Source organism: Chaetodon auriga, chromosome 8, assembly GCF_051107435.1.
Source record: "Chaetodon auriga isolate fChaAug3 chromosome 8, fChaAug3.hap1, whole genome shotgun sequence".
NCBI classification, from domain to species: Eukaryota; Metazoa; Chordata; class Actinopteri; order Chaetodontiformes; family Chaetodontidae; genus Chaetodon; species Chaetodon auriga.
This window is the reverse complement of record NC_135081.1, coordinates 201,033-228,557: the sequence shown is the minus strand read 5'-3', so window position 1 is coordinate 228,557 and position 27,525 is coordinate 201,033. Positions and strand designations below refer to the sequence as shown.

At 40.3% G+C, this 27,525-nt stretch overlaps 1 protein-coding gene across 1 annotated transcript; it reads right to left on the bottom strand.

Annotated features, from left to right (window-relative positions):
• On the bottom strand, nt 1–27,525 carry slc6a20 (solute carrier family 6 member 20). Its single transcript, XM_076738215.1, has 11 exons — nt 27,329–27,525; nt 24,729–24,869; nt 19,547–19,638; nt 17,410–17,637; nt 16,482–16,592; nt 14,444–14,685; nt 12,276–12,438; nt 9,036–9,237; nt 7,922–8,081; nt 7,606–7,771; nt 1–1,762 (listed from the first exon to the last, which is right to left on the bottom strand). Exons 1-11 carry the CDS (start codon nt 27,450–27,452, stop codon nt 1,592–1,594), a joined length of 1,800 nt encoding a protein of 599 aa, XP_076594330.1. The 5' UTR covers nt 27,453–27,525; the 3' UTR covers nt 1–1,591.

The following is a 27,525-nucleotide window of genomic DNA, read 5'->3' as shown; positions in this document are numbered from 1 at the left end:
TAAAAAAAACATCTGTATCACCATCTGTAATTAACTATGAAAACAGCTGATAAGATTACAAAATGGTTAGATCACTTTTCATAAGATGTTATATATTAATGATACATTTGATTTGATTTGAACTGACATCAAAGTATTTTTTAATGGCAGTTCATTGTCTGTTTTAGGGCTATCTCTCTTTAGTAAGATCTCATTTCGCCAGTGGGACAAAAGTCACAATTTCTTGAGATTCCAATCATTAGATAACCCAATCATCACAAACATATGCACACATATTCCATAGTTTATTTATTACTGGTTTATACATGGGAACTTATGTACTCTCTATTTAACATACGTTTCCTATAGGTAATGTATGATAACAGATGCCAGCCCCGTTACAACAGATAAAAAAAGATACATTATCAAAAAATACTTAATATGTAGGAAAAACAGATCATTTGTACTATCTTCTTAGAAAAGGCACACATTGCCAGACAACTCCATACAAACTATTATTAGATGACTATAGTGCTAAAAGAATTACACCTTAATCAGTCTAATATTGAGTCCAACATCTTGTCTTAAAACAAGTGAAAAAATTCAGCCAATGTGTGTGCTTTTTTGCTGGCAGTTTCCAGCACTGAACTAAAATCATTTCAACTTGATTTTCTAGAATTAAGTAACTTCCCATCTTGTCAAATTACAAAATAATGACACTTTTAGAAATTTCCTGAAACAAGGGAAGAACAAATGCTACTTGTGGCAGCAGTGCTGGACTTTCTATAATCCTTTTACTGGAGTATAATCCTATTGTGGGATTTTAGATGATTACAAATAAACTTCACTTGACCCTGAATTAGCTCACCACATTGATAAGAGAAAATAATATTTAAGACTCAATATGAACCAACATAACTTATGATATGTTTGCAGTGCATAAGTTATGAAAGAAATTACTAACATACATCTCAACACTATATCTCATTACTCACCCATTGCTACAAATCTACATATATTCATCATATAATGACCATTTAGTAAACTAGTATCATATGAAACACTAAATTACAACTATATTTGCTGTTGATGTTTGACACTTATAAAAACTATATCAATATTCACAACATGTTCCACAATTAAGATGTGGAAACTGAGTGAGGAAGTCTTTACACTCTGTGTGGAATGTGATGAACTTTAATTGCTTTAAGTGTCCTGAGCATTGATTGGAATCTGACTCAGAAGTCTATCTTCCATAAGGAGAGAAAATATACAATAACATAACCAGATGTTTTTAAAAGGAGTACAAAGGTTTATTTTCATTTCATGTCCCTATGACTCTTATTTTTTGATTTCTGATGAAAGCGGGTATTGTTCACTGTAATAAAGGAGATGCTCTTGAAGTGAGAACAATTAAAATTTCTTTCATTAATGTGAGATTTGGTGAAACTAAAGAGAAAATACATATGACCACTGATTGTGTGCCACTGTCTCTCCATATAATAAATGATAAATGATGTACTATTGCTTTGTTCAGCTGGAGGACAGAGATATGGAGGTGTCTAGGAAGGCAGGTGATGGTGGGAGGTTAGTCCCTGTCATTGTCTGGTAACTAAGCAGATACTGTGTTGACCGTACACTGCCTCTTATGATGGTTTCCATGTTTCCTCTTCCTGCAGTAGACATATAGAGCTGTGAGGGGAACGCAGCTGACTGACGACACCAACAGCAGCCCGATGAAGAGTTGACCAGAGACAGGATAATCCATCACAACTGACTTACCCTAAGGAAACAAAAGGTACAGTTAACCCCTGTCTTCATACATTTGTCAATTCCTCAGACATTTTGGCAGAATATCAAACAATCATCTGTATAGTTGTTACAATTGGCTTTGTCTAGTGGTATTATGTGTTCTTATTTTGTACTTTCCTACTGCACTTGTGTAACCTAATGTATGTCCTTGTGCTGTTCAGAACTGTGAGATAGCATGACTGGTGAAAGCCAGTTTGGATAATAAGAGGCAGGTGACACTTCTCTTTTCTGTCAGTAAGGTCTGTTGCATTAGATACACGCCCAAACAACACTTACACACAGGTTGCTTATCACATTCCAAGGACAAGATGTGGACAGTGGTTGGGCTGTCCACGTCTTGGTAACTGGCCAATTACATTCGGTCACGTAAGTCCAACTTCTATATGGGGCTGGCTCAGCCCAAGAAGATAAATGTGAACTTTTATCAGAGATCTGTGCTCATCCTGATGGAGTTCCTGCAAGAGCTCTGTCATCAAGCCCAGCACTGCTATACTTTACCTGTGACCTCAATAAATCCTTCCGCTGTAAATTGAAGATTTATCCGGACTGTTCTTGGGCTTCCAACAAAAGAATCGGGGCTAACAAATTTGGTACCGTGACCCGGATTGGCTGACTCTGAGACCGTGTCTGATTGATGACCGCTACAGTCAATTGGAGGAGAACTTTTTTCAGACAATTCCAGGCGCCTAAATCAAAGGTATGCAGAAACCTCTTTTCTATTAGAAACTTCTGCACATTGCACTCACTAAATTAAAACTGTCCAATAAATGCCATCCTCTGATAGCTAAAATCTTAGTAGTTTGATATTAAAAAGTAAGCTGATTGTTTATTAAACTGAATGGTCACGTGTAAAGCATAAACACATGGTCTCATGTGAGGGAAAGTAAATAAGTGTTCTAGTTAGAATTAAATATCTTAAGCCGTCTCCGGTTGAGCCATTGAGGGTAAAAAATAAGAAGAAAAAGATAAAGGAAAAAAAACAAACAGTTGAGCTGCAGAGTTAAAAAGTGTTCATGAGGACACAGGGACAAATTTTTTATTTTTCATGCAAATGTGGGGTGGTTTCCTACTTGACTGATATTTTACTGTGTGAGTTCAACCAAAATGGCAGCGCCCTGTTTGGCTGCGGCTGCACGAGCTCCTGACAGTTACGATAGTTACGATCAAAATATCCCGCCTAGGATGGCAAAGTCAGTCAGTAATCCATACAAAATAGTATATGATCGCCAGCTCTTGTTGGAACTATGATAATCCAGTGACTTCGGCTTCATAGATACATCTACTCTGGAGTGTTTACGAAGCCTCGGAGCATTACACCGGCAAGACCCGGAGGCCTATGGTGCAGTGGACTCGCTTAACAGCACAGACCGACTGAGATGCAGAAGCAGAGGCAGTGTGACCGGAAGCAGAAGCGCGGCTGCCAAGGCTGCCAACAGCTAGGCTAAAAGCTAAAACCTTTAAAACACCACTTCCATCGATCTTCCTCTCCAACGTTCGCTCCATGGAAAATAAGTTAGATCATCTGCAGTTGGAACTATCATCGAAACAGTAGATGAGGAACTGCTGTGCAATAATTCTGACAGAGACATGCCTAAACTCATCAATTCCGGACAATGCTATTAGCATCGAGGGGCTAGCTACTTTGCATGCAGATAGGAGCTGCGCACTCAGTGGTAAATCTCGGGGGGGTGGTTTGGCATCTACACCAACTACAACTGGTGTAATAATGCTAAGTATGTCTCAAGCTATTGCTCACCGGGCATTGAGCTTTTGACTGTACTCTGCACACCATTTTATCTGCCCAGGGAATTTATTGTAGTTTCCATCACTGCTGTGTATGTGCCCCCCAGCGCTAACACAAAGGAGGCTATGTGTGTTCTCTACCGGACTATTAATGAGTTGCAATCCACTCACACTGAGGGCTTCTTCATTGTTGCTGGGGATTTTAACCAGGCCAATATGATGATAGTTCTTCCGCATTTCCACCAGCATGTGGATTGTGCAACGAGAAGAGTGAACACACTGGACAAGGCCTACACTAACATCAAAGATGCATTCAGAGCAGCCCTCCACCCCCACCTCGGCTCTTCAGACCATCTGTCCATTATGCTAATTCCTGCATACAAGCCCCTGCTGATCAGAGAAAAACCTTTAGTGAGGCAGGTGAGAGTGTGGTCTGAGGGGGCTATGGAGGCACTCCAGGACTGGTTTGAGTGCACTGACTGGGACATGTTTAAGGAAGCTGCCTCCTACAATAAGCCAAAGCCAACAGCCAAAAAATCCAAGATTTTTTCCATGACACCACCAACACCAGGAATATGTGGCAAGGCATACGGGCTATCACAAACTACAAGATAGCCCCTCCTGCATGTGATGATGATGCAGACTTCCTCAGTGATCTCAACATCTTCTTTGGAAGGTTTGATGCAAACAACACTCCTGCAGTGAAAGCTGTTCCCCAGGAGGATGAAGAGGCACTCTGCCTTGACACAGCTGATGTGCGGAGATGTCTGAGGAGAGTCAACTCATGGAAGGTCCCGGGCCCTGACAACATCCCTGGTTGGGTGCTCAGAGAATGTGCAGATCATTTTTAACACCTCATTGCATCAAGCCATAGTCCCATCATGTTTCATGTCTGCCACCATCATCCCAGTGCCAAAGAAACCTCAGACCACAGCACTTCTGGCCTGGTGCAAAGACAATAACCTGATCCTGAACATGGATAAAACAAAAGAGCTCATTGTCGACTTCAGGAAGAACCAGCCCAGCTATGCTCCACTTCTCCTCAACAACACGGCTGTGGAGGTGGTCAGCAGCACCAAGTCAGGAAGTAGAGGCGCTGTTGAGCCTTCTTTATCAAGGTGGAGGAGTTACAATTACAGCTACATTTACACTTAGTCACTTGGCAGACGCTTTTCTCCAAAGTAATGTACATATGAATTCACACAGCACTGGGCAATTTTTTTGGGCTCAACATCTTGCCTAAGGATACTTTGGCATGTGGACTGCTGAGGCCAGGGATCGAACCACCGACCTCCTGATACGACTGGAGTCACAGCTGCCCCTGGAGTTGAGGGTCCAGGAGAGCTCCACAGAGATGTGGACACCCAGGAACTTGAAGTTGGAGACATGTTCAACCTCAGCCCCCTTGTAGTCCACGATGAGCACCTCGGTCTTCTCAGTGTTGAGTCAGGTTGTTGTTGGCGCACCACATCACCAGCTGCTGAACCTCATCTCAGTAGGCTGACTCGTCGTTGTTGTTGATCAGGCCTATCACTGTGGTGTCGTCTGCGAACTTGATGATGGTGTTGGAGCCATGCACAGGCACGCAGTCGTGGGTGAAGAGGGAGTAGAGGAGAGGGCTCAGCACACAGCCCGGTGGTCAGGGTCAGGGAGGCGGAAGTGTGGTTAACTAACCAAACAGACTGGGGTCTGTTGGTCAGGAAGTCCAGGGTCCAGTTGCAGAGGGACGTGCTGATGCCAAGGTCACTGAGTTTGTTGACCAGCTTGGAGGGAATGACTGTGTTGAATGCTGAGCTGAAGTCAATGAACAGCATCCTCGCGTAGGTGTTGTTGTTGTCCAGGTGCATCAGAGTGGAGTGCAGTGCCATGGAGATGGCATCCTCCATTGACCTGTTTGGTCGGTAGACAAACTGATGGGGGTTCAGTGTGGGGGGTAGACAGCATTTGATGTGGGCCAAGACCAGCATTTCGAAGCCTTTGGTGATGATGGGGTATGTGTGACAGGACGGAAGTCATTAAGGCCCACTGCAGCAGCCCTAAACATTCTCTGTGAGGTGATCCAAAGTTGTAGCTCGTCCAGGTTGTTCGCCAAGGACCGAACATTGGCAAGGAAGATACTGGGTAGTGGTAGCTGGTGCGGGGTTAGCTGTAGCTTAGTCCATATACCTCCACACTTCCCTATCCTTTGTTTATGATCTTGACACCACAGACGGTCGTTTCCAGTCGGCGTAGCTGAGTCGGTCAGCCTCGCTGTCCTGGTGATCTCTTGGGTGAGCTGAAGTTTGTCAAATACACTGCTTGTGCATCGAAATCTTAAATCTCTAAGTTGCTGTCTGGTGTAGGAAGTGTTCACAAAGCTGTAATGAGCGAACAGGCTGAAACCAGTGAAAAAAAACAACTATATTGTGAATTCCAGTGAGACGCTGAACCTCGCATTGTTCATGGGCCGCCATCTTTGTATGGACACCAATTTTCGGTTTGCATGTTGTGGGGGCATGCATTAACCAAAATTTTAAGTGCCATTTTACTAGCTGCAAGTTGCCGTGGCCTATCACATATTTATATATCTCATCAAATCTAGATGGTTTCGCAATCCTGATTAACTCACTCGAGACATCCCATGATCTCTTGAACATACACACAGAATTTCATTCAAATCGATGAAGAGGGGATAAATGGTGGAACTTTGAGTGCACGGTTACTGAAATGCTGCAGACTTTGTGATGATAAAACAATGCGTGATTGGTCTCACTCACTATTTGCCCATGGAGCTGCTTCCTCCAGGGAATTGTTTGTGTGTTATTTTTTTTAATTTTTATTTTTGAATAATATGGAGGCGGCTGTAGCTCAGGGGGTAGAGCAGTCGTCTGCCAATCAGGAGGTTGGTGGTTCAATCCCCAGCCTCGGCAGTCCACATGCTGAAGTATTCTTGGGCAAGATACTTAACCCCAAAACTGCCCCTTATGCTATGTGGCACGGTGGAGCAGCAGGTAGTGTGCGTGCCTCACAGCAAGTAGGTCGCTGGTTCGATCCCTGAGTAGGGATGTGTGTGAAGTTTGCATGTTCTTCCCGTGCATGTGTGGGTTCTCTCCAGGCTTCCTCCCACAGACCAAAAACATGCTTTATTAGGTTAATTGGTGACTCTAAATTGTCCTTAGGTGTGAGTGTGAGCGTGAATGGGTGTCTCTATATGTTGCCCTGCAAGTGACTGGTGGTTCAGGGTGTACCCCGCCTCTCGCCCGTTGACAGCTGGGATAGGCTCCGGCCCCCCTTCAACCCCGAAAGGGATAGGCGGTACAGAAGATGAATGAATGAATAATATGGCTTCAGTCTCATGACCACATTGAGGTCAGAAACACAAAAGAAAACTGAAGATTCATTACATTTGAAGTCAAAAAAAGGACACTCTACAAGACCACGTTGCAGAGCTTGCACTTGGTGCCCAGGGGCACAACGAATTATTATTATGGCCCTGTCAGTCCTGTACTAGATTTAGAGGGATGGTGTTCAACTTCAGCATTAACCAAATACCAAAATTTCACTGGAGTGAGTGCAAAATGACCACTCTATTTGTATAACTTGCTGCTGCTCATTATCATACAATCAACTGAAACTAATGACCGCTGTTTTGAAAAATGTTTTCAAAAAATGCCTGGACTGGAACTGATCTCGATCCTGTGGATCATTTTGAGACTGACTTTTTCATTTACCTTTGTGTTTTACACCTAAGAACGAATCTGGTAACATGGTGACGTCCTCTCAAAGTTCCATTATAGTTGAGTCAGACACAACAATAAAATATTTTAAATATTTGTTTGTTTCAAAGGCTAGCTTATAGAACCATTAACTACATGTTTTGTGGCTCTGTGGCTTCCTCTTATGTGGAATGAGAGGATGGTGTGAGAGATGATAGGATATGATATGATTTGATGTGACACAAAACAAAGGAGATGAAACTGAGCGATTTGGACATCAAGGCAGAACTTGCCCTGGTGGGCTCAGGCCCAATTTAACCCCTGTGCATACAGACATTTGACATCTGTAAAGGAGAAGGAAAAATCCACAGCTCACCAGCTCTTTGTCCCATGCTTGATAGGTGGGTGTCCCTCCCTGAATGTATTTGACGATGTAGAATATGAAGAGGATGATAAGGAGAAGGGGACTAGTTCCTGTCCACATGATTTTCCAGTACCAGTTGGGACGATGGCCGAGCATGTCTTCTATGTCTTTTTCAAACCTAAAATGAGTAGATAACATTAAAATCCCAAGTTATTTGATACAGTTTGCCAGAGCATTGCTGGTTAATGCATGTGGCACTAGCCACTGGTTTAGTCAAAACAAACGCAGAACTGGTGGCATACACACTTCCACACACAAATACACAAACCTTTTAATTCCATAGATGTAACTGACAGTCAAGACTTCAATGAGGACAATGAAAAGCAGGGAGAATGTGGCTCCATAGTCGTTGAACATTGTAAACCAGTAATTCCCTGATGTGGTGGTGAAGCCCAGGCCAAGCAGCAGACAAAACAAACACACCAAACCTGCATGCAAAGCACAGCATTTAGTTGCTGATATCTATTACTTTACAATTAGTAAGTCTTTACATTTACGACATCAACACAAACTGTACATTGCAGGAGACAATATACAGTGTTGTAACAGGACTTTTTTATGTGAGAGCAAGGACATAATTTCCACTGGAGATGGAGAGGACATCTCCCCCTCTCTATTTTATTTTTTCAGCTTCAGTTATTTTCACATCTTCCAAGTGTTTTTGAACATTGTCCTCTTACTGTCCTCCACCATACTCATATTTAGCCACTCAAAGCAATGAACTTAAGAACAACCAGTGGAGCCCAGAGCGCTTCATGAACTTTTTTTTGCCCTAGGTTATGGAGGCATGAACTCTGTGAAAACAACTTTCCTCTTTAAGAACAACAAAGTCCATCTCATCCCTGCTCAGCTCTCCTCTGAGCAATGTTCCAAAGGAATCATTGCCTTCCATCAAACATTAGTAAAACTCATCAGTGAACACAATTTACTCTCTGGTTGCAATATTCTATTACTATTGCTCAATTAGTACCCAAATAAGTATAAATCACTAAGTAATTATAAATTATAATTACTGGTTTCTTATTTTGTTCATGCTCACTCACTTAAACAAAATCAAACATGTTCCTCTAAGGAGACACACTCCACGCACTACCACGCACTACTACTAGCATAGAGAAAAACTAGTATTATGAAACTGGTGTTAATGCAGGGCTCAGCAGAAAACTAACTTCAAATGTTCCCTCATTGTAGAGGGATAGATTTGAAGCTGCTCTTTAATAAATGTGTGTAGACAGGATACCTGTCTGATTTCACTTAAAACCAGTATGAATAGCACCGATATGGCAATAGTTTACTGGGACTATAACCACCAGCACAGGCTGATGGCCACAATGATGATAATGGCAACATTTTCCATCAATATCACAATATCTGAATCTTACCATTTAACAACTCGTTGCTCATGTTGGACACAACTTTAAGGTCTCGGAGTGGGGTGATGATGGCTGTGACATTGCCAAGCATGCTGCCCATTCCCAACAGCAAGAGCATGGCGAAGTACAGCACTGACCAAAGCTGGGACAATGGCATATTCTTAATGGCCTCACTGTACACTATGAAGGCCAGACCTGTCCCCTCTACTGCCTGAAACAGATGAGAGAGAGAGACTGAAATGGAAACTTAATTAGCCATTAACCCATTTTGACTTGGTCTCTTAAAAAAGATGAATGAATGAATTTGCTAGTAGCCGAAGTGATTAGGTGAGGGAGAGATTTGCCGCTCATCACTTAAAACACATGAAGGTATTACATTTGTCCAGTGGTACTGCTGTCAGGGGACAAATCAGTCAGTCTGTTTCTGTCTGCTTTACATGGTGTTATCTTGATCAATACAGATATAATATAATACAGATATTATCTGTATTAATGTAGATATTGAAAGTACTGGTAAGGATTAAGGCAAGTGATCAATAGTGAGAGTCACACATGTGCCTTCCTCTTTTCCCTCATGTTATCTGGTTCTCTGTCTGTTCCCCTGTCTGTCTAAGCTGGGTGTTTCCCTACACCCAGTGGGCTTCGCCTTGTCAGCACGCATTCACCTGATTAGAGCACAGGATAAAAGGAAGGCTCCCCTTGCTACCTGTTGCCAGATTGTCCTGATCTCTCCGGCATACTTCCATGTGTTCCCCAGTGTGAGAAACCCTTGATTATGTTTATGATTAATGTTGTTGTGCCACTGTAACGTGTGCTTCTTTGTTTCAGTGTCTGCGCTATTGTTGCCTGCCCATTCCTCTGTACCCTTTTTGTTTGTTCCACTCCTTTTGAGTACACCTTTGGTTTGTGTCTGTCTGCTCTTCAAGAGTGTGTTTTTGTTTTTTTCATTTCCACTCCTTATGAGTGCGCCTTTTGTTTCTCCTGTTTGTAAAAATAAATTATTATTCTGTCTGCATATTTAAGTCCTAAAAACTTACCACGCACAAAGCGTAACATGATTAGTATGATTTCATTCATTCACTAATAATTACACATCTTTGGTGATCATCATATCTGCTGAGCTGCCATCCAGCAGATATGATGATCGCAAGGTGAAATTTTAAACAGAACCAGCAGAAGCAGGACATAACACAAACATTACAGATATCTAACGACTTTTGCTTTGTCTTTGTGCAACTGACGTACTATTCATATAGGATACAAGTTCTTTACAGAGGTATCCTTGACCTCAAGATTCTACCAGGCGTGTCTTCATGACATTGAATATGCAACGCATTTGTGTTCTGTCCTCCTCGGGCAGCAAACCCCACAAAGGAGAAGCATTTTCCCTCGTTCTATTAACTTGCTCAGATTTTGCTGATTTGGTAATTTTTTCTTGATATTTGTGCTTCTGCCATGAATCGGTATGCTGTATTTATTATATGTATGATCGGGAGTCTGCACTTGACTCCAATTGACCAGACTCACTACACCGTTTGGTGTCTGACTTCCGGTCTTCCCAGCTTCCCAGCCAGATCTCTCAGGAGCTGGTAGAGAAAACAGCACAGAGAGTGAATATTGGACTTACATTCATCAGGCAGAAAGTTAATTCGAAATGAAGGCTAATCTTAATCCGTAATTACTGTGTCACATCCAGTAATTAATTAACGGGTTAAGATTAGCCTTCATTTCGAATTATCTTTCTGCCTGATGAATGTAAGTCCAAGTCACATTACTTACAGGTTTGCCATATCAATTTAAAAGGTGGTGATGATATGCCAATATGTTCAAATCAGTTATTGCAGGGTTACCATCAATGCCTTGGTCCTTTGTGCACACTGAAGCCAGTTATGTCGTTCCGCAGAGCTCTGCACTTGGACCAATTCTATTCACCCTATATATACTTCCTTTAGGGGACATCATCAGAAGACAACCCAGCTATATTTATCAATGAAGCCAGAAGAAACCAGTTAACTAGACTACAAGCATGTCTCCAGGACATAAAGACCTGGATGACATGCATTTTTTGTTGCTAAACTCTTTCAGCTGAAGTTATAGTAATAGGCCCTGAACATCTTAGAAACTCACTTTCTGATGATAGTAATGTATGGAATTAGGCTGCCCTCCAGCACCACTGTAAAGAATCTGAGAGTTAAAGGATATGTCCTTTAACTCCCATGTAAAATTAATTTCAAGGACTGCCTTTTTTTAACTACATAACCTGTGTTTGTCTGTATGTTTAATTGCTACTGCAACAAAATAATTTCCCAAATTGGGATCAATAAAGAAACAGTCTAAAGTCTAAAGGATAGTGACTGAACACGGATTGTGGATTTAGCTACGTCTCCTACCACAGCTCTGCCTGACATCCACTGCAAATGCTACTACTATTAGTCATACTTCCATTATCATTACATCCACAGTGCTGTATTACATACATATACTATCTGTTCCCAATATAGACATGTATCACATACATCAATATATCATTTTTATATATATTATGCTTTACTGTACTACATATAGTTAAGAGTCTATTATTAGAACTGTCACTGTTACTGTGATTGCATTTCTGTCTGTCTCTGTCGTTCTCTCTCTCTCTGTCTCTTGCTCTCTGCCTCTCTCTCTCTCTCTCTCTCTGTCTCTCTAACCCAACTGGTTGAGGCAGATGGGCACCCACCCAGAGCGTTCCAATTGAGGGAATTGTTGGTTCACTGTAGATTACAAGTATGGCCAGTACCAGCTCTATATGGAGAGTGTCCTGAGACAACTTCTGTTGTGATTTGGTGATATATAAATAAAATTGAATTGAATTGAATTGCATTTTTGATTCTGTTACGTGAAAGATTGCAGTCATAGGCAAAGGAGTCAGGATGTAATCTGCAATGACCAGTATCAAAGAAGGAAACTTTGTACACTCAGACATAGTGTGCTTTTTCAGATTCATCTTGTGTGAAGACACTTCTTTATCAATATAGGCAATATGTTTTTAACATAATCACAACTGATTCACTGCTAGTACTGGATTTTCTCCAATGATTAGGTGTCTTTTTTTAATTATTTATTGCACTGCTCACATTTGTTTTTTTTTTTTAAATTCTTTCTCTCAATGTGTGTGAAGCAAATGTATTTTCATTAATGTTAATAATTGAAAATATAAGTGCTTAAGTATGTACTACTGTAAAATGAGTGTAACGATGCAGAACATACAGTGTCTAGTTCACTCTCCAGGTCACAGTTCTCCAGTTTGCTGGCGATTTCAGCGAACTGCTGGGGGAATGTTGTGTTCAGTTTCTCAGTCCACTCGAAGACATTGTCCATAGTGATAGTGTCTTCTGCTAGATTAAAGGCATTCAACAGCAGTAAGCGTGTCCTGGAAGATGAAAAAAACAAAACAAAACTGTTACATGAAGAGCACACTACCACTGAACCATGTAGCCCACCAGCTGATTTGAAAGGCATGTTTTCTTTAAAAAAATCACCAAAATTACACCATTTATCCTAGCCAGAATCCATAGCAACAGAAGTAATGGATGGATTATCAAGTTTCTGACCTTCAATAAATAAAATAAATAAAGGAGCCAGCAGACAAGAGGAGAGAACAAGACAGATCGTTGTACAAATATAATTTTTTTTTTTTTATTTCTGGAAAATAAATAATCAAAGAAATACAAGTTGAGTATTGTTTATGATTATGGCATTATACTGATGTTACACTGCACGACAGAGATTATTGGATTCTTTCATCTCCTAGCCATAATTGTGCTGTTTTGATACAGGCGCAGGATTTATACTTACATAGAGCAGTGAAAAATGAGCCCACAGTGGGTTAAAATGTGACAGGAATTCAAAGGGTAAACCCTGACTTTCACCCAGAATATTAAACACTTACAATGTCCTGCAACACTTGCTGAGTATAGTTCAGTATCACATCAGTATCCGACATCAACACTACAAATCAATGAGCCCTACAAATTATGCCTGTATATGAACCTTGGCTAATACTGTACTGCTAATACTGAAGTAAACAACATGCCAAAATGTTTTAACCAAAGGTCCACTTAATGTGTTTATCAGGTGACACAAATGTTGCTTGTTGTGGAGCTGATTTAAGAATACTCACATATTGTGTTAAACATTGTGAGACGGTAAAACATACATGTATGTCAATATGTATATATTAATGGAAATAAATTGGGAGCAATAACAAAAATATAGGGTTTTTCGGTCATTATGAAACAGATGATCAAGTTGCAGTGTCCTCAGATGGTGTTCGTACTGAAAGGATATGAAACTAAATGTATTCATTGCTTTTAAATTGGTTAGAAATAAGCATTTTTGAGAAAAAAAAACAAAACACTTTGCAATAAGATGCAATTCCATTAAATTAATTTTTAGGTTTATCAGTTGACTTTGTGAAGTATACAGCAGACTGGAGTCTCATCTAAAAGTGACAAGCAGGGTGTTTTTTGATCTGCTCCTGTTTGTCTTCTAAATTGTTCATACTGCATTATGCTGTTAACGCAAACCTAACAATTCCTGTATCTGTTTCAAGTGAAAAACCTTTAGCGTTTCAGTGGACAGAATTCCTTCATTTCTTAACAAGACTTTTATTGTGACATAAGTGCAGGATCATGTTGAAAATTCTGTTCCATTACGGTATTTCAAGTGAAGCTACTGCCATCCTGTGGCACTTGGACATTACTACAAAATATAGTTTGGGTGAGCCATTTATACACCTGCAGTGACTAGAATAGGACAATGCTCTATTAGATGTGTAAACCAGGGCAACAAAGTGTTGAAAATAACATGATTATGTTGTTGAATTTATTTAAAATAAAGCCATGAAAATGTACAGTCTGTCTGGTTTATATAACAGGCACAGGAGCCTTTCCACCCATTTTTTCTCCTGGCCAGTGCTGGGACTGGTCTTCACTTGTTCGTGTTGACAACACCTTGGCCATTATTTGAAATTTGACTTTTATTTGTCTATTGGCTTTTGTTCAAAAAATACAGTACACAGACTGTTAGGCATAGGCATCCACATGAGCACTGCATACACGTAACATAAACATGGCAAATCCAACTTACAGCTTCTGATTACAACCTCATGGTTTCACTGATACTATATTGCTCTACTGTATTTTCTATTGATGTCATCCATCTGTCTTGCTTTGTTCTGTCTCTGTGTCTTTTGGTCTTATGTCACCTTTGGATTTCACAGATAAAAAACCCAACAAAACAGAATTAAAGTGCTTGTAGCGCTAATGTACACATATACACACCATCTGTACACTGTGTAAAGGCACACCCATAGAGATTCACAGACATACACACAGGGGAAAGGGTGCACTTACATACAAGCAAAACACACATACCTCTCCAGACAGTTCTCATAGTTGACGGTGGCCTTGAACCCATAGATTGCAAAGGTGACAATGCTGGCAAAGATAGAGGTTCCACTGTTGATCAGGGAAACAATGATGGCCTGGCGCTCAAAGTTGTTGTTGTACTGGTTGTAGCTGGCAAAAGCTATGAGTGACCCAAAACCCAAACCCAGAGAGAAAAATATCTGAGTGGCCGCATTGATCCATGTGGTAGGGTTGGCAAGCTGTTCCATCTAAAATGCACATGTTGGTGCGGGTGCAGAAACACACACACACACACACACACACACACACACAGAGTACATATAAGCACAAACATTACATGTTAAGAAAATGTAATACATTTTTCAAATTATTATTTTGGTGCAATATGCTCTTTGAATAGAAACTCTATTGGCAAATGTCAACAAATTCCCCCATGCAGTCACCCCAAGCAGCTTAAAAATAGTGGCTTATGTAAATTCCAAATACAGTGCCTTGCAAAAGTCTTCACTCCCCTTGGCGTTTTACCTATTTTGTTACATTACTACCTGTAATTTAAATGTTTTTTTAATCTGAATTGTATGTCATGGATCTGCACAAAATAGTCTAAGTTGGTGAAGTTCACCCCCTTTGCTTTGATGCCTGTAAAAAGTTCTGGTGCAATCAATTACCTTCAGAAGTCACATAATTAGATCATGTGACACTTAGATTGGACACAGGTGGACTTCATTTCACTGTCAGTACAAACACACCTTTTCTGAAAGGTCCAAGAGCCTGCAACACCACTAAGCAAGAGGCATCACACCATATAGACCAAGGAGCTCTCCAAACAAGTCAGGGAAAAAGTTGTTGAGAAGTACAAGTCAGGGTTGGGTTATAAAAAAATATCAAATATCCTTTGATGATACCCTGGAGCACCATCAAATCCATCATCTTCAAATGGAAAGAACATGGTACCACAACAAAGGTAACCCTGAAGGAGTTGCAGAGTTCCACAGCAGAGAGTGGAGTATCTGTCCATAGGCCCACAATAAGCCACTCCATAGAGCTGGGCTTTATGGAAAAGTGGCAAGAAAAAAGCCATTACTTAGTGTTAAAAATAAGGAGGCATTTTTTGAGTTTGCCAAAAGGCACGTGGGCAACTCCCCAAATGTATGGGGGATGGTGCTGTGGACAGATGAGACTTGAACTTTATGGCCACTAAGGAAAACGCTGTCTGGCGCAAACCCAACACATCCCATCACCCCAAGAACACCATCCCCACAGTGAAACATGGTGGTGGCACCATCATGCTGTGGGGATGTTTTTCAGCCACAGGGACTGGGAAACTGGCCCGAGTTGAGGGACAGATGGATGGTGCTAAATACAGGGATATTCTTGAGCAACACCTGTTTCGGTCTGCCTGTCATTTGAGACTGGGCTGGAGGTTCACCTTCCAGCAGGACAAATACCCGAAGCATACTGCTAAAGCAACACTTGAGTGGTTTAAGGGAAACATTTAAATGTGTTGGATTGGCCTAGTCAAAATCAAGACCTCAATCCAATTGAGAATCTGTGGTCAGACTTGAAGATTGCTGTTCACAAGCAAAAACCATCCAACATGAGGGAGCTGAAGCAGTTTTGCCTTGAGGAATGGGCAAAAATCCCAGTGGCAAGATGTGGCAAGCTCAAACCGCAAAAGGTAGCTCTACAAAGTATTGACTTTAGGGGGGTGAACAGTTATGCACAGTGAAGTTTTCTATTATTTTGTCCTGTGGTTTGCTTCACAACAAAAAAAAAAAAAATCACATCTTCAAAGTTGTAGGTATGTTATGTAAATTAAATGACACAAACCCTCAAACTCTTCATTTTAATTCCAGGTTGTGAGGCAACAAAACATGAAAAATACCAAGAGGGGTGAATACTTTTGCAAGCCACTGTATCTTGGACTTTTACTATTGCTAGACAGTACAGTGTGCCAGCAGTTTGTTAGGTGACCTCTAGGTTGTTATGCTAAGCACCCATATATGCCTATATGCCTATTGCCAAATCTCCAACACAAACTTACCTTGGGTGTGAACATGTATGTGACACCATTGATGGCACCATGAAGAGTGATGCCCCGGATAAGGTAGATAAAGAGTACCACATATGGAAATGTGGCTGTGAAGTACACCACCTACAGAGGGAGCCAAACAGTAAGTTAGGGTCAAGTTAGGGTAAAGTGTTTCGACCAACTAGTCAAGGCAGATGGCTGCCCACCCAGAGCCTGGTTCCACCTGAGGTTTCTGCCTGTTAAAAGGAAGTTTTTCCTCACCACTGTCACCAAGTGCTTGCTCATGAGGAAATTGTTCACTCTCTGTAGATAAAGAGTATGATCTGTACTAGCTGTATATGGAAAGCGTCCTGAGACAACTTCAGTGATTTGGCACTATATAAATAAAATTGAACTGAATTGAATTGAAAGTATATGTGGTGAGCAGGTGATACACGGGACAACTTCATCATTTCTCTAGTCTGGTCATTTGGTTTGCATAGTGCACATTTTTCTAAAAATGGATTTTCAGTTAGCTGGGTGGGTTTAGAGGTCTACAAAATTTGTAAATTGTTAATTCTTGTTCTTCCATATAACTAACAAATATTTATAAATATGCATACGATCATATTCAAATTTAAGTATGAATTCTAGTCTCCCACTTTCAAGTTACACATACAATTATGTTGTTGTTGTTACTGCAGTAAATGTATTAATTTTGAGAAATCTGACATTTCATCATTTGGCCTTTTATATCTAAGTCTTCATGGGTGCTTTATACTAGATAAACTGTTGACTTTGGTTAGCTAAGGTTAATGCACAATATTTTTCGAAAGTGGACCATGTTCTATGAGCAATACTGGTAACATGAACATGCCTTATCTTTCATTTACTAAATTAAAGAGAGGATTAATGTCAAGTTACCAATATCTGCAGTTTGAAGGACCTGGAGTTTTCTCACCTTTCCAGTTGACTTTACTCCTCGGACAATGAACAGGTAAGTAATCACCCAGGCAAGAAGGAGGCACAATGCCTGACCTCTATGAATGCCTCCATTCTCTTCAATAGAAGAAGAGATGTTGAGTGTTTCCCTGTAGAAGAAGTACTGGGTGGGTGTAGCTCTCTCACACTCCTCTATAGGTCCTGTCCAGTTGGAATTGATGGGGCAATCTGCCCAGGGCAGGACTGACTGGAATGGGAGTAAACACAGAAATGTAAGAGTGTGTTACCTTACTGTCCAAATGAGATCCAACATTTTGTATATATAGTACTGTGCAAAAAAAATTAGGCAGGTGTGAAAAAAATGCTGCAAACTAAGAATTCTTTCAAAAATATAAATAATTGTTTATTTTTATCAATTAACAAAATGCAAAGTGAGCAAACAAAAGAAAAGTCTAAATCAAATTAATATTTGGTGTACTACCCTTTGCCTTCAAACCAGCATTAATTCTTATAGGTACACTTGCACACAGTCAGGGATTTGTAGGATTAGGAACAGCCAAACTCTGCTACCAAGGTGAGGCTGTGGAAGAAAAACACATCAAGGTTATTTCCCTTCGAAACTGGAAAATGTCCAGCAGTGCCATCAGCTCAGAACTGTCAGAAACCAGTGGGACCCAGGTACACCAATCCACTGTCTAGAGAAGTCTGGCCAGAAGTGGTCTTCATGGAAGAGTCGCAACCAAAAAGCCAAACCTCTGACATGGCTTGTCCTTGGTTTTCCTCAATGAACAATGCCTAATCATAATGTTTTGTCACCCTCATTCTACTTACAATAACGTTACAATGTTAAAACCTGTTCTCTTGCACTTCTTCTTCTTCCTATTATTATTATTGTTGTTGTTGTTATAGTGACACAATGAATGCCTGTCAAAGGAGATAACAAAATAAACTGCAATTATTGCTCACAATGGTACTATCTTAAGGAATGAGGGGCACCAGCCTGAATTTCCAGCTGTACCTTCAGTGAAAAACAAATCAAGCTTAATCCCCTTAGAAACTGGAAGATGTCCAGAAGTGCCATTAGCTCAGAACTGGCAGAAACCAGGGGGACCCAGGTACACCCATCTACAGTCTGGAGAAGTCTGGCGAGAAGTGGTCTTCATTGAAGAGTTGCAGTGAAAAAGCCATACCTCCGACATGGAAACAAGGCCAAGAGACTCAACTATGCACGAAAACATACGAACTGGGGTGCAGAAAAATGGCAGCAGGTGCTATGGACTGATGAGTCAAAATTTGAAATATTTGACTGTAGCAGAAGGCAGTTTGTTTGCCGAAGGGCTGGAGAGCGGTACAATAATGAGTGTCTGCAGGCAACAGTGAAGCATGGTGGAGGTTCCTTGCAAGTTTGGGGCTGCATTTCTGCAAATGGAGTTGGACATTTGGTCAGGATTAATGGTGTCCTCAATGCTGAGAAATACAGGCTTATCCGTCATGCAATACCATCAGGGAAGTGTATGGTTGGCCGCAAATTTATTCTGCAGCAGGACAATGACCCCAAACATACAGCCAATGTCATTAAGAAGTACCTTCAACGTAAAGAAGAACAAAAAGTCCTCGAAGTGATGGTATGGCCCCCACAGAGCCCTGATCTCAACATCATCAAGTCTGTCTAGGATTACATGAAGAGACAGAAGGGTTTGAGGAAGCCTACATCCACAGAAGATCTGTGGTTAGTTCTCCAAGATGTTTGGAACAACCTACCAGCCAAGTTCCTTCACAAACTTTTTTGCAAGTGTACCTAGAAGAACTGATGCTGTTTTGAGGGGTGATCACAGCAAATATTGATTCGATTTAGACTTTTCTTCTGTTAATTCACTACATTTTAATTGATGAAAATAAACTATTAACACTTAAATTTTTCAAAGCATTCTTAGCATTTTTTTTTGCACCTGCCTACAACTTTTGGACACTACTGTCCATGTATATATGTGTATAGACATACATACATACATCTATAGACATACATACATACATCTATATATATGTATATGTGTGTGTGTGTGTGTGTGTGTGTGTGTGTATATATATATATATATATACACACACATATCTGCTATATAGAAAAAAATATTGTAGTTTGTTAATCAGCAGCTCACTTGAAATGAATGAAAGAGGTACCAGAAACTCCATGCATTGATGACGTTGTAATACAGACACAGATAGAGGGATGTCACAACACTAGCAAGACCTAAAACAAGAGAAATGAAAAATGAAAAATCACTATAAAGGAAAATTTGTCTCCTATTTTACATATTACACATCCACCAATACTCCCACAATTTTTCTGAGTCAGTTTATCCATGTGAGTTAACAATGGAGTCAAAGCACTGTGATGTAGAAACGAAATCCCACGTTTTTGAGCTAGGCCCAAAACAATCAAGAATTGTGAGTTTTGCTTTGTCCAACAGCACTGACAAGTAATGGTTCACAAACTGGAACTGTTGGAGCTGGGATGTGTTTTCTCACCTTGTCACTGTGTGTGGGTGTGTCTATGTGGAGGTGTGGCTGGGTGTGAGTGTCACTGGGGCAGAGTGATTGCTTGATTGATATCACCTGCACCTACCTGGGGATCAGTTTGTTTGCTACAGAATGAGGGTGAGGTATGGTGCCTATATTTCTGTTGACCGCAAAGGCCATTTACTATCTAAAGGTCCAGTAATGCAATAACATCTGCATATCGTGTAAGGTCGAAAGTTTGATTTTACTTAAAGGGTTAATAAACACCCTTGAACAGCAGCAATGGCTTCATGTTTTCTTGGACTCAGCGTGTCAGACAGATCCCTGTCTTCTCCCTCTCAGTGACTAATTAAAAGTTGATAGTCACAAATACAGGAACATCTTTCTCAGTAACTAGCTACAATTATTAAAATAAAATCAAACTAACTTAGTTTTCTACTGAGACAAATATGTGGTCAAGGCAAGAAACACAACTAGATAAGAAGTATTAGAAGCACAGCATTTCACTTACAGTACAGCGTAAAGTTATAGCACATGAAAGTGTCAAACTTTATGATCATGTGTTGGCTACAGTCCCATCGCAGCCACACATATTGCAAAAAAAAAAAATCAACATGCTGTCTTCTTTTTTGGGGGCTTGTCCAGGGTTGAACGTCCATGATGTGAGGTTGAGGTGTGTACGTTTTTGTATCTAGTGGCCTTTATTTGAATATAGTGGTCATCTATTTTGTTAGATAATTTGTGGTTGCTGCTGCTGCTTGTTTATTTGTACATGTGATTTTGACTTGGTATGTGCTTCAGTAGACTGGAGTTTTGGTTCTGAGGACCCTGTCCTATGCAGACATCGGGCTGGTTCTATGAGCATGCCACTTTGTTGTTTTGCCTTTCTTATTTTTGGTGGTAATCCTTAGTGAGGGCACACATCAGTATATTGCAGTTGACCACATGTCTGGTCTTTGGTGATGCACTGTGTTCACCATTTAACGTGGCTTAGAGTTCGGCAAGCCACTGTAGACCAGCTAAGTTAGTTAGCCTACCATTTTAGTTGGCAAGTAGGGATTTAGGTGCCTCTCAACAAAGTAACTTGGTAGTGATCTTTTTGTGTGAAATTACTTTGTTTGGTCACTGTCTTGTGTAATTGGGGTAGTTGCTTGTACGCAGTGACATGTGGTTTGTGACCTTTGTGCTGTGGTAACTTCACCCTGCATTTGTTGGGTCACTTGTGAGTTGGTGCTTTTTTTGTGTTTTTGATGCAGTCACTCCACAGATCATCAGATGTTAAGAGTGGTGGTTGCATCAGAATTGTTCAGACCAGTTTGTGTAACTGTGTATGTGGTTCAAGACCACAGTGTGTCCATTTTGTGTCGTGTTAGTAGTAGTTTATTTTTGTTGGGTCTTAGTCTGTTGCTGTGGGTCTATGGCAGCAACTTGTAGTTTCTCGAATTGTTGTGACCGTTGTGGTTCGTGGCTGCTGCACTCAATTTTTGTGTTGGTCCCTGTGTTAAAATAAGATTATTGATTCAACATCACGTAAAATGTGTTATTATTACTGTTTATGAAAGCAAAAAATAAAATGTGAGGTATAAAAAGAATAAATAGACAATACAAAAGATGGCTCAATTTCACAGTGGATTTGAGTAACACATTAATAAGATATGAATACTAAAATACAATGTCTTTGTACTATTACAAAGTGCAAAATACATAACACAGTAAAGAATATATAGTACAGCAAAAATTTATAAGCACAGTAAAAGAAAAACTTAATATTGCACAAGATAAGTTGCACATACGTAATTGATATTAACAAATGTTAACATAAATAATGTAGTAGTGCAAGAAGGTTTGTGATTATGCATCTCATGCAGTGGGTGACAGGGGTTGTCCATGATTGATGTCATGATACTGTGTGAGTTGGTAAACAATAACTTAGTTAATTTGGTTTCGTAGTGTTTTCTTTTCAACATTTTATACTTAATGGGAGTGACACCCACTGATTTGGCATTTTGTGCAAGTTATGTGTAGTATTATCGGCATCGGCCGCTTTTTTCCACCGATTACCCATAAACTTAATTAATGTATTTTAAAACGTGCTCCTTTGGCTCTGATGCAGCCATCTCTCCGCCTGAAGTCATCACTCTTGGCTGTGTAACAATGGCCCGCCCACAGCGCTCATTGATTGGCTACATGACACAAGTAGTCAGTGACAGCCAATCAACACTGAAGCCTCTACATGCAGTGCCACAGACAAGGAAAAGCAGACGACTGCTCCGGTGATCCAGCAGAGGCAAAGGCAACAGAGTCAGTCGAAGTTGTAATAAAAACCCTCTATGATGAAGTTTCAAAAATACCACAACTTTATGATCAATTTCAGTGGTAACATGCAAGCCCAGAGTTGACATTTCACCGACCTACTTGTCTAATCACATCAAGCATACGACTTTGCAAGATGAATAGTGTCACGCACACGCACACACACACACACACACACACACACACACACACACACACACACAAAAAGATGTAACTCAGTGAACATGACCTGAAGCTACTTACTCAATAAAAAAAAAAGAAGACATAACGACATACCGGTAGGTAGACTATAGCAAGTATAAGGGAGGAAAACCTGCTGAATTCCACTGTTTGGCTCTGGAGATGAAACTGTTCACAACTTCAATAAGGCGTATTTCATGATGATCCACCGCTATATTATAATTGCTGCAACCGCTTTATAGCTGGGGCCAGACGCACAATAATAATGATATAGGCCCTTTCCGTTACCATTATTTTGTGGGAATAATAAATCTCCTAACGTGTCTCAGCCCGTGAGGCGCCCGCCTATAAGTTTAACAGTATCACACGCTAACGTGTCCTTGTTTGTTTACAGTCGCCTCTCCCTCAGCGCTCATGTTCCCACTACGCTACCCTGCAGCAACTTAACTACTGGCGTTAAATGATCGTCTTTTTGCTTGTCACTCGTAAAGTCCAGGGATATGAGTCAGGCAGAGAGCACACGTCGAGGAGATTTTTCTCAGGGTGTTTTAGTTTCAATCAATAAATTTACCATCACCTCTACAACTCACGTGTGTAATGAAGCCTTTATTGTTTGCATTTACAGTTACTAAGTGCCCTATTCTTATTTCTGTAATATGACATACAGTTCTAAGCACAAGAGTTTACGTCTAGCCTACTGTTCTTTTGTCTGTCTTCAGCGAAGTCTCTGCACTTTATGAGAAGAAGAGAAGCCGCCTAACAGGAGAGCATGCTCAGCAGCTCTGCCGTCTGCACCACAATCTGGTGCTACTGAACTGGGAGTACTAACTCAGACTCAAATTTCAGAACAGAACAGTTCAGTGAATTTTGTTGGTGTTTCAAAAATTCAGGGAGTTATTTTATGTATTTATTTATTCATTTGAGTGAGTTTGAAGAATAGCTGCTGGAAGGCCCCTGCACTTTTTGTTTTAAAATAATTAAACTTAAAGGCATTTTAATTAAGATTTTGTGTTTGTGTTATTTCACAAAAAGTTAAGGTCTTTTTTTCAGTGTACACAAAACAAACAAACAGTATACTGTATCTTCATTCTAATCCCAGGTGTGTTTCTCTAAATTTTGAAACCAAAATTTTCATTTTTGCTGCAAACGAATATCGGTTCTAAATATTGGCTATCGGTTTCGCTTGATTGTTAATAATTGGTATCATTATCGGCCCTGAAAAATCCATATTGGTCGATCTCTAATGTGTAGATTACATCAATTATTTATATATTTATATATACATACATACATACATACATACATACATACATACATACACACACACACACACACACACACACACACACACACATATATATATATATATTCTCTTTGGATTTGGTTTAGATTTTGTGCTTCTGTTTGCTTTGTGTAGTTCAGCATTACAATTACAATTGCAATTAGTCATTTGGCAGATGCTTTTATCCAAAGAGACGTACATATGAATTCACACACCGATGGCACAGCATTGGGGGCAGTTTTGGGGTTCAGTACCTTGCCCAAGGATACTTCGGCGTATGGACTGCCGAGGCCAGGGATCAAACCACCGACCTCCCAATAGGTGGACGACCACTCTATCTCCTGAGCCACAGCCACCACAGAATAATAGTAGGGAAGATAATGCTATGGCTGTTGTCCTTTTGTGTTCCTGTGACTCATGAAATCAAATATTTCTTTGTGGGAGAAATTGATCTTTAAGGCGGGGAGGTGTTCCCACTCCAAGGTCAGATGAACATTTTCTACGTATTTGTGTATGTGCTTTAATTACCTCTGTGCATGTGTTGTGGACCTCTCTCTCTGCTGTGGTGCCTGTGTGTATGAGTGTGTGATGGGCTGCAGGTGAACTTGGCTGACTAAGTGAATGAAAGTGGGAGTATGTAGACGGTTCAAGAAAGCTGATTGGGTAAAGCATCCAAGCTTGCAGTTTAAAAGGGCTTCACCCAGCTCCTGTGGGCTCCTATCTCTCCACTTCCAGCCTGACAGCCAGCCAAAATGTTTCTGTGTGAACTGCATTTTAAATATACCTTTATTTAAAAGGTTGAAAGGTGGAGTCCCTGATTCAACATGGGAATGAGACAAAACATCAACTATCTATCTCAAGCATCAGTGACTCCAATTCTTTGTTGTCAGTGGTTCTTGAGAGTTGGGGAGAGGGGAATGTCATTTTTCATGTTGCACCAGGGTTTCCCCTGAGCCAAGTCATAACATGAAATGAAAGGCAGAATCCCAAAGATGCATCAATGCACAGTGCCATGTATACAGTCAGTTGACTCAGTCAGCACTTACCCACTCCTCCCAAATAAGGGCTGATGGCAGTCCATGCCCCAATGCTGCCTAGACTCATCTTCTGACCAATGGCAAGCTCCAGGTAAAATAAGGGAACACCCTCCAGAACCAGCATGATGAGGTAGGGAATCAGGAACCCACCTAAAGGTGAAGATATAGTTATACTTAGACAACACAGAAAAACACAGAAAAGCATTCATTTTTAAACAGGAGCTAGGCTGCAAAGAATGTGCCCTCAGGTTCTGTCAAGCGGTAAGCCTACATCCCTGCAATAAACCTTTATGATGTGTATCTTCACAAAAAAAATGTGACATCCAATTTTTAGTGTCTAATATTTTGCCCACACCCATTTACATTAATATGGGAGATGATCAAAAACACCTGTTAATATATCTTGTTCACGTGAACTGATTTGCAAAAAGTTGAGCACAGTATGACTTAAATTTTGTATTATACATTCACACAAAAAACCTCTGTAAAAACTAAAGCAAAACATATGATTACAGTGAGTGCCATAACATCTTACATTATAATGAAACATAATACAAGTTGCAGTAGGAGGTGTGGAAGGCTGAAAACTAAAGAAATTGTAAACTGAAACTGATAAAACATATTATCTGATAGTAATAAACAGAATACATAATGGCCTATGTCTGTCTGAGCTGGAGCAATATGGGCAGTATTGCAAGAGCAGTCACAATGCTGGTTTGTTAGTAGCCACTTTTTTGTGCATGCAGCTGTGAAGTGTGAATGAAGTGGTGCCACTGAAGTTGTGTTTATGCTGATCAGACAGCATAGTTGGTAATTGTGCTGACAAGTGTTATGACTAGCACTTGTAGCACCTTATAGTAGGGCTGGCTATTGTTTGAATTGTTTCCATACTACTGCCGATATTATTTCTGGGTGTCAGTACCAACATCAAAATCATACGTAGCTACGGTGCTGGGCTGGGCATTTTGAAGAGGAAGAGGAAGGGGGAGGATGAGGAGGAAGATGAAAAAACAAAAAAGAAATGTCTATTAAGTAAAAAGCCCATGTGATTAGGTTTATGTTGGCAAACATACAACCACTCTAAAATGAGAGATCATAAGAGTGGCATAAGACATAATGATGGTCTGCATGGTTCAAGTGATCAGAGACTCCAATAGTCACAAAGAAAAAGAACTTGACAGAAAGGAGGAACAGCAGAAGAAGGAGGAGAGAAATGACATATACACGAGGGTCTGTCAGCAGAACAGCCTGGACTATAATTATTTAAACTTCTTAAATATCTTTGAAATCATGTGTCTCTAATCCACACTGCACAGTGCCTGATCAGTCATTAAGGTATCCATTATGCACCCACTAGTCAAAACTCCCTAAATGTTTTTATATGAAGCAAATGTCAAGTACCATGTCAAATGTGTGATTTCTTTTTATGTCAAGCAACTGTGCCCAAGAAAAGTTCCCCCTCAGGGACAATACAGTTTACTCTACTCTCTCTACTCTACTCAAATGTCTCCACTGGTTTCCTGTTTTGCAGTTACATGTCCAGGACAGTAATTACAGTAGATGTGTGGTCATTGTTCAGTGACCTGTACAGAGGACCAATAAAGGCATAACAATTCTCTCACCTAACTGCATTACATCTACTCTGGACACTCCAGAACCTGTTTCATGAGAAAATCTGGTAATGTCCCTGTTTATTCCTCCCTGTACTCTAATATCGACGTTTTATCCACTCACACAAGGGGAATAAGGAGACACAGTATAAAAGCAACTCTTCAGTCTTATTTACAGAGAAATCTTTACACATGATAACAAAAGGTTTTGTGGCCAACAAGTGGATTGCATCTGCCCTTTATCAACTACACCTAATAAACAACTACACCATCTCTTATCGCTTGGTTATGGTGCTATAGCAGTTATAGTGAAGTGTAAAGTCTGTAGATAGGCTACATATTATTTAAATCTCTACTAATTCATTTGCAGTGTTACTTCCTCATGCAACCCTTGTTTATGACCGGCCATTAGTTTATTGCTAGTTTCAACTTTGAGTCAACTCACTCAGACAGATAAGGAATCATTTGGAAATTTACCGCCAGAAACAACCCACCTGCATGACTCAACAAGTCAATAAACAGATGGATAATATGTTCCCTTGTGTCACAATAACTATTCTTAGATATATTTTTTTTATACTTGTCCATTTATTTGTGTTTTTTGATTTCAAGGAAAATGTAAAGGCATAACTACTTTTGATAGCCCCATTTGTGTGAAAAGTTTATTAATTATTATTTACACACGATAAGGCAACACTGAATGCGTGTAGTAAAAAAGTTAGCAAAAAAAAAAAAAAAAGAAAGAAAGAAAAAAGAAGAAAATACTCCAGTCTTACTTAGTACCCTGCTCTAAGAATCAGGTTGTTGAAAGGGAATGTGGTCTGGCTATATTTAAAATGTCCATTGCTAAAAAAAATTAGATTTTGTGTATGCAAATAGTTATCAGTTCAGGCTTCATAACCACGCTACTTGAAGGCACAGTTTTGGTTAGAAATGAACATTAATAGTCATCATTTAATAGCACTGTGTACATGGTCTCCAGTCTGATCAGCGACTTACCTCCACCATGCATTTGACAGAGGTAGGGAAACCGCCACACGTTTCCCAGTCCGACTGCATAAGACACGCATGCCAGCACAAACTGCATGGGGTTGTCCCAATTGGGTCTTGCATCTTTTTCCATGTCTGCGTCCTGTGAACGTCTCCAGGTTTATGCGCAGCAGCCGATCCTCACTCAGCAAATCAGAGGAACAATA